We start from the raw sequence: 8,970 nt of genomic DNA on the forward strand, positions 1-8,970 counted from the left end.
GGACAAGGTAAAAAAATACATAGTCTGCTTATTTATGTCATTCTTTAGATGCGGGTGGGCTTGTTACCTCGATTCACACTCCGTTGGTTTTCAAAGGGAGCGTTATATATAGAACGCTTATCATTCAAAACCCAATATTCTAACCGCTTTTGTTTCGTAAGCACGCTTTGTTTCGCTTGTTTTTCTCGTTACGTATGCCACAGGGTGTTTTCAATCGCTGAAGATGTTGAAGAATTTGATTTGTTTCTCGTAATGCAATGACAAGTGATTTCCTCACGCCGCCCACTTCTGTTTCAAGTACCTTCCAAGCACTCAAAGTTATAACGACCTATAACCTTTACTAATGACTTTTCTCTTACGCAGTTACAAAATTGATGGCAGCAATCAGCAAAATGAAAAATAAACCACATCAAAAATTTTCAGCTTGCCCGTGGTTGTTGAAGTCCACCTGCCACAAGCTGTGTCTGAGCCCGAGTGTCTGAAATATGCCCTTTCAAACTGAGTATTTATGATGAGACGATGTCGTTTGCTTCCAGTAGCGGTCATAGATCATCTGTTATTGACTGCTTCACGAAAACTATAAACATTCTAAATTTAGATTCCAGTATGTCAGACGTTATCTCATTAGCGTGAGATTTGTATTGATCGAATATCGAGCCTTTTAGTTCGTTTTTCTTTCTTTTTTTCTATTTTTTTCATGGGTGACTCTGCTTAGTTGCCCGTATTCCAAAATTTAGACCTCCTACAGAACAATTCAAAATGTCTCTTTCTCCTTGGTGTCTTGCATAAAGCCACGAAAAATAATCCTTTAATCAGATCTTATAATTTCTCTGAAAAAGGGATGGGGGGGGGGGGGGGGAGGGGGAGAGGGATTTCTTCTGTCACCTGGCGATGAGTGATCTGGAGACGAGAGTAATATGAGCACCGCTGTGGCGATTGTTTCAAATTCGTCTCAGTTTTTCAATTCCTTCCAAGTTATACTTGGTATCGAAATTTTCTGAAACCTTCCTTGGTTTTTCATTCATATGGTATTTATTTAAAAAGAATACCGGTGGTTTATCATACGCCACGAGACATACAGAAGCCACATCTAAAAGATAATCAGTTAATCCTTTCAATATCAGCCACAAGTTTTTTTTGAATCGTTGGTCCTAGGTGCGCTTTACATAGGAAAAAATCTATCATTGCCATGAAACATCTGCATTTCTTGTATTTTCAAGTGCTTGTTTCGTGACCACAACGATTTTACGAGATTCCAGCATCACAGTCTTCTTACTTTGGGTATTGATACTATCTCTCTTTACCTTCAAACCACCATTGTCAAACTATCATTGTGTTGATGAGGATGACGACGACGACGACGACAACGATGATGATGATGATGATGATGATGATGATGATGATAGAAAGTGTTAATTCTTTTCAAAGTGAATGATATTTGTTAATAGGTATCATGAGATATAAAGCCCTCGGACTTGAAAAAAATCCGCCACGTGTTTTATGAAGCGGATTGATGGTAACAGCCAATAGCAGCCATCCAGTCTGCAACTCTAGTTTTCCTGGACTGGTCTAACTGGAGCTGATGCTACGAAGGCAAAGTCAGTCATTTCTCTCATTCTTCATGTTTTGCGTCTTTTTAACGATCTTGGTGATAAACGAGTCCATGTGACGATGGTTTGCCAGAATTTCTTCCATTTGAGTGAGATGATTCACACTTGTGACGACGTGTTGAATGAGATCCACCTGACATAAAATCGATAAAAATAGGATTGATTTGGAAACAATATCTTGTAACACCACGCCATACTATACTATACAACGCTACACCACACTGCACTAAATAACGTTACACAATTATTGTATTGCATACATCACATTGCAACATTTCACACATGACGTGACATGACTTGTGCGCGTGTCGTGACATGACGTAAGAGGCTGTAGATCATAGTCTCTTACTTGGGGTGACATGACATAACGTGACATCAGGTGATATCAAAATGATGATATCAAAACGGTAGAATGAAAAGTTGTGTAAAAGTTGTGACATTCCAGGTAATGATTGATGGTTTTAGATTTTGAAGTTATTTCTCGGAACAAACGTAATATTACAGGAAAATAAAGATGATTAAGTGACTTCAGTTGAGTGAGTACTACCGCTTTTCAACGTTTTTTTCAGAAGTCGCTTTCTGGGCCGCGGATTATCTGGAGGTTGAGTTTAGGAGGAGGGAAATATCGATTGATGGCAGTCATTCTTCCCTAGCTTCACTGTCATTCTCCTCGTTTTCATCATTTCTAGTATATAGATATTCTTTAGAAACCTTTGCGGACGAGAGAGACCCACGCACCGCCATTCAGTTTGTTTCTGGTCCTTTCGAGTGGACTTTAAACGAAATTAAGACTTCACTACTGTAATAAACTATGCGTAGTTCACGAGCTTACTTCACTCAATCCAATCTTTCCAGTGTTCGAGACTTCAAATATTATACCACGACGCGTCTCAGCGTTTGGAAAATGGATCCCTGTATGGAAAAAGACAAGAATAGAAAATAGAAAGAATGTTCAGTTCATTTTCTATTTGCTTGAATTCCAGCCACGACTGCGAGTTCTTTCTACCTGCAGTACATATAAAAACAGAACATACTTCATTTTCCTCACAGTTTAGATTTGTAAACGCACTACCAGTGCAGTTGTTTCTCTTTTTTTTTTTTTTGCTTTATACAAGGAACTGGTCCCTAACCTGACTTTCTCCTCTGCAAACCCAAGCGCTTCAAGATAAATTGGAGCCTGGAGTCCTGTGGAAACCCAAATGACGAAGTGTGAAAGACAGATTAGTGGAAGAACAATCAGAAAAACAGATAATTTCAAGACAAGATAGGTCACGAGAACAGTGTTTAAACGTCCACACAGAGGCAATGAAAGTAATATACCAGTCAGTTATATACCTTAACATCCCCTCCGGGAAACCCCCTGGGCATTAGTCATTTTGAATCTTCAGTTGATCATATTCCTCCCCGGGGCAAAAATGGTGTTCAAATGCCCCCCACCCCTAACCTTCGGGTCATACTACAAGACCTAATAAGTTGTTTACCTACTTTTGCTATAAGAGGGAGATTAACAGTGACGCTGACACGAAGACTGGTGCCAAGTTCTTGGAGTCTGGACGCCAGGTAACCATAGTTAACATTGCGCATGAACTCGTACCCATTCCTCATCAACAGGCTTTCAATTTCAAGAAGCAAATGACCAAGTTTCTCAAACACGTGGAATAAGTCATCTCCAGACTGGTGAGAGATAATCTTGATGTGTTCTTCTTCATTTATTAAAATCAACAAATTATTTGTTCGATCGTGCCATATTCCTCTCCCTTCTTTCCAAGCTTGGTTTAAGGGGCATCTCTGTTTCAAGAATACGCGATGGCTCTGTAACATTTTGTTAAGATTCTTGTCTGCTAGCTGATTTAGTGGAATGAATTCGCCGTGGAGATCACCTTTTAGGGAGAAACAAAACGCAACACTTTCCAGGTTAGAGCAGTTTTCAATTGAGTGTCGTAAAACCAAAGCCAAAGTGATCGCTCCAGCCTATCACAGAGGACACAGAAAATACGGTGAACCAATCAAAGCTCGAAGTCATGATTACATGATCCATAATGCGGGAAAACGCGTGCGAGGTTTTGGTTTTACCTCTGACTGGATGAGAAAGTGGCGCGAGTTTTTTAAGCCAATCGGGCAGCAATCGTGTAGCGAAGTGACGCCAATCCAATTACTTTTCGACACTCGAACGAAAATCACAGTTAACCTTCCTTAAAACCCCGAAGCCCCTGAGAGAAACGATCAGAGTAAAAATTCTCCAAATATAACGATAAAGAACTCAAAACAACTAGTAAAGAGGATTCGTGTGTCGACAACTTATCTAGTGAGTCCAAGTCCCCGATCTATTTCTTCTGTTTTCGGTTTGAACTTGTTGCTGAAGATCCCTTCTTCTTGGGCGTAAAATATAAGAAAGCTTGCACTAGAACGCGTCCAAGGGTATTACTGAAAATATGTCTATAATAAGAGATTATACTTAGTAAGAGAATGACTTGGTTCTTCTAATGGAATCTGTTTGTAATTGCATTATTCACGTAAGTTGTTCTTTTCCAAACACGTGTTATTGTTAAACCAAAAAAAAAACAGCTTGGAATTACTGTTACATTTTACTATTCTCTGCTATAAGTTAATTTGACAAACCTATTTGTTCTGTCTGAAGATTGGCGCAAGGTAACGTCTAATGAGTGGAGCATGTTTCGTTCGTGATCAGGCTAAAAGAAATGTTTCAACCTAGTGTGAACGCATTGTGATTTTCACCGCAGTGTAAACACACCTTGTAGCTTTTCCAAAACGTCAACCACGATAATCTGAATGGATAATCTTTCTTCAGTGGTACAAAACCAAGAGAATGGAAAACCTTTCAAGGACCTGAGAGCACGGATTCTGCAGGAGAGCACGCACTGTCCATCAAACACAGTTCTGTCCAGGGCGTCTGTTTTAAGGCTCGAGATCGGCAAATGATTCGTGCTAATCTCGTGAATTTCTTTTATCAGAGGTTCGAACACACCTTGAAATAAAACAAAGCACTCTTCGTCCCCAGCAATGATTCCTGCTTTGTCTTTGTTGAGAATTGCACGGCGCAGTCCATCCTTTAATGTAAAACCTTTGCAAGTTTTTATTTCTGATAGGTCTCGCAGAGTCAGGTCTGTCAGGTCGGTGAGGTATGGAAAGACAGCACTGTTGTTTTGCGCGAGTTTCCCTAAAAGGAAGTCTGTTTCTTCGTCTGCTTTGTTTTGTCTGCCACTGAAATGTCCCACCACTGTACCGAGGAGTCTTGTTGCCAATGATTTTGCAAGCGCCGCAATCCCTTGATCTCCCCGGTCCATTTGTGTAGCTTTGGGGCCTTGCCATATGTGGAAACACCGTGGAAACACAGCTGAGGTTTTTGACGTCACAATGAACTTGATACACGCGCGAGAATTACTGTCGCGCTATAACCGCGAGGTTAGTTTCGCAAGGCCTGCGTAGCTATAATAACTTCAAGGCAGGATTTAATTATCGCGCGAACTTCTTTCTGTAAATGGATATAGACTTATTTGTATTGCAGAGAATCAAATGATCACCGGATACGAGAACTAAGTTGGAACTAGTGAAGATATGGTCATGGCTTCGTGAACGCTGCCTTGCAGGAAGTAGAATCATGTATACTTCCAGATTTTATCATGAAAAAGATCAAATTGTTCCTTAAGCTGATACAGTAGATCTATAGTAAATGGTTTGAAGTAGATCTATGTTTCACGTTTTTCTTTCTCCCCTTATTTTGTTTCCCACGAAAGGTAGAGCGAACGTTTCAAATGAAAACGATCGGGCCAAAACTCCGGAGAAATCAAAAGACGTTTCATCTCGGGGTACTGGGATCGCAGGAAATAAGGACAGGTAGACAAGGCGTCTGAGAAGCTAATTGGGAATGCAAGGAATTCTACAGCACCTTTATATTGTCATATCTCTTTCAAGGGTGTGATGAGAGCTTCGCCAGTGGCTAAGATATATTTGTCACCTGACTTACTTCGGGCAAATCACGAAAGGAGATATTTTGTCAAACTAATAATTTACACTGCATCAGCGATATTTTCCCCGCCCAAACGTGGGGAGTGGGGGGGGGGGGGTGGGGGTGGAGGGGAGGGGCTTGTCCTATTTCAACTGTCATCTCTAGTGAATCACCTTGAAGTCTGCATTTTTTTAAGCAAGGAATAGAGAGAGGGTGGGGCGAAAAAAAAACAGTCTCTCCTCGAGTTTTGTTGATAATTCACTGCGAAGAAGCGTGGATGAAAAAAAGGTAACAAAATAACGAGATAACAGAAGACCAAGGAAGAAACTAAGAATCGTCTTTCTTATTGATTCTGAAAAGTGTACCTGGAGCCTAACTCTTAAATCTCTGTCTTTTCTCTAGACCAAAAAAAAGCTATATCTTTAGACAAGAGAAGATTATCGATTCTAAGTGTTATTAGTATCACCCAACTAGTGGACTAATGCAAAACCTGCATTTCAATTGGCTACGCTACTAGAGGACTAGTAGCTCCTTTTCTAAACTGTTTGGTAAGCCGCGACAACAACGAACTACGAACGACAGTGTACAGAAAACCGACGCATACCGACAGATTACTCGACGAATCATCCTACAACCCGACTTCACACAAAGCCACGACTATAAAGACTTTGACGAGACGAGCGCAACTAGTTTGTGACACACCGGACAGCTTACGTGACGAAAACAGTTGCACGTGTTCCTGGATTCCTGGCCGCCCCTGGACACCCCTGGCCATTCCAGTTCCAGATTTTTCCTGTCCAGGGTGCAGGGCCAGTCCACCCCTGTTATTCTCGTTGGTCGCCAGGAAGTCGTTTGCGAAACGAGGGAGAGAGTAAGGCCCAGTTCAGACGCCGAACTTTTCATGAGCCGAACTTAATTCGAATTTGGACCGACCCAAATTATCAAAAGTACACCTGTTGATTCAGAGGTCGAACTTAATTTACCGAACTTAATTTAGTTTGAACCGAACACACATCGAAACATCAGCGGTTTTCAGGCAAGGTGTATGCAGAAGGTTCGGCACATGAAAAGTTCGACGTCCGAATCAAAGCCGTTCCAAAGACGAAATTCCCGGCTGAGCTAGGCGGGAAGAACGTCTGAGCCGTTCCAAATTCAAATAGGCGTTCTTAACTGATTCAGATGCCGAACTTTTCATGTACTTAATTCAACGTATTAGGTTCGGCTCATGAAAAATTCGGCGTCTCAATTAGGCCTAAAATTTCAGAGTTGTTGTCCACCTTGCCAAACTGTTTTTCTTGGTTTATGTTGACATGGCTGATTCTGCAAGTGCTGACGGATCTATGAAGTTTTGGCTTCGCGCGGAATCGAAACCACACGAGCAACGCACGCCGCTTACACCGCGCACATGTCTACAACTGCTCGAAGCAGGTGAGATTATTTTACCATTACATGTAAGGCTTAAGTGTACTTATGTTTTAAGCGTAGTTTTAAATCGCCCAAATGATTTGCCTGAGGTGTTCTTTATTGGTACCAAAAAGCTTTCTTTTTTACGAAAGATTGACCAGATTAAGCTTCATTGTAGGTCGATTACCGTATGTACTAAAACCCGAAACAACGAAACGAAACGAGCGAAACGAGCGAAACGAGTAAAATAATAAGTAAATAAATGAAAAAGTAAAAAAAAAACAAAAAAAAAACAGCCTTGATCTCTGACACGTTACTATGGCAGCCGGATCTCGTACCCAGATCCACATGTTTGCCATCGTTACATCTCAAACCTGAAAGATGGATGAGCGCAAGGTTGTCGACGACGACCACGAAAACATCGAGAAAAAAGTGAGTATTTTTCACATTTTGAATGGCATTCTAGCTAAAACAAGAAATGTAATTTCAAAGAAAGGTTTTCTGGTCGTATCGTGGATTCTTAGGCGGTGGCGAATCGACAACGCCGAGTCCGGGATGTACGGAAACATAATCTCAAGAATATCCGTGAAAAGCTGAGCCCCTAATAAGAAATTACTTTGAGAACTGCAGGAGTCACGAAGGCCTGACGTTAATATGATTAAAGCTGTTAAGTCGCCCTCGTTTTTCTTTAGAGATATATATTAAAGAAAGTCCTGGTTCGTACGAAGAATGCTGCAAAGTCATTCTCGAAAAGATCATTCGATTCGCCACTGTCTAAGAATCCACGATACGGCCAGAAAACCTTTCTTTGAAATTAGATTTCTTGTTTTAGCTAGAATACCATTCAGAATGTGAAAATACCCACATTTTTCTCGATGTCTTCCTGGTTTGTCATGTCACGATGTCACACATTTGGCTTAAGAGCAGGATCTGGGTACGAGGTCCGGCTGCCATAGTAACATGCTAGAAATCAAGGCTTTTTTAAACTTTTTTATTTATTTACTTACTATTTTACTCGTTTCGGTCGTTTCGGTCGTTTCGCTTGTTTCGGTGGTTTCGTTCCGGTGGTTTCGTTTCGGTCGTTTCGGTGGTTTCGTTTCGTTGTTTCGGGTTTTAGTACATGCCACTTTCAAGTATTGCTGACAATGATGAGTAAATAAAATAATAAATCACGTTATTTAAGTGTCAAAGTCTTTAGCACTACTGTGCTAATTGAGGACACTGAAATGAGCAAACAAATATTGAAAATTGAACAGAAACTTCTTAAAAATCCCAACTAGCGGGAGGCTGAGCAGTTGGCCATTTACAAAGCGTGGAGTTTACTAGTAGTTTAGTCGTAGGCTGTGTTGTAATCCATTGCCTAATGGTGTGTTCCTTGATCCAGGTTAGGATCAGTGTGATCCAAGATCATTCAGATCATGTTGCATCAAAGGACCTGGTCAAGTATTAATCGGTTATTTTGATGCATAATAATCCGAGTGATCTTGTACTGTTGATTCTGCCATCCCAAAGAAATGCACCCTAAGATGCCATTTATATCTGGTTAGCGGTATAGCACAAAAGTTTGCAGATATTGCAATTCCTTTTGTTTATAAAACTGGCTGTGAAATACTCGGGGTTTATGTGTGCGAGATAATTGAAGTTAAATAATGATGGCACAAACCTATGGAGCCTTGTTTTATAAAAATTTGCTGCTCTAGTTGTCTGATTTGTTTGCTGCAATGTCACCGACATCGTGCTTTGGTAAGCTAAAGCGCGCGTTGATTGGGCGTTTCTAAAACGCGTGTCCCGCATCAAGGGCAGCGCGGCGATCAAAAACGCAGAGGAACGCAGCGAAAGGGTCTTCCCATGCTTGCGCTTCTCGCTCGTCCTAGAAAACCTAGGAAAGCCAGTGGAGGAGGCAGCTACGTTCTGTTCAGTAAGGACCTTACGCCAAACATAGCGGCACCGATGACGAATGACGTCATCCCTCGAAAATAACCAGCTTCC

General features: G+C 41.1%; 1 protein-coding gene across 1 annotated transcript; it reads right to left on the reverse strand.

The window, feature by feature from the left end:
• Window positions 1-1,599: 1,599 nt before the first annotated feature.
• LOC145465092 (creatine kinase U-type, mitochondrial-like) lies at window positions 1,600-4,915 on the reverse strand. Its single transcript, XM_081448877.1, has 4 exons — window positions 4,363-4,915; window positions 3,092-3,490; window positions 2,443-2,522; window positions 1,600-1,743 (listed from the first exon to the last, which is right to left on the reverse strand). The coding sequence occupies exons 1-4, from the start codon at window positions 4,913-4,915 to the stop codon at window positions 1,600-1,602; spliced, it is 1,176 nt and encodes a 391-aa protein (XP_081305003.1).
• Between the last annotated feature and the right edge of the window lie 4,055 nt (window positions 4,916-8,970).

This window comes from Orbicella franksi, chromosome 13 (genome assembly GCF_964199315.1).
Source record: "Orbicella franksi chromosome 13, jaOrbFran1.1, whole genome shotgun sequence".
NCBI classification, from domain to species: Eukaryota; Metazoa; Cnidaria; class Anthozoa; order Scleractinia; family Merulinidae; genus Orbicella; species Orbicella franksi.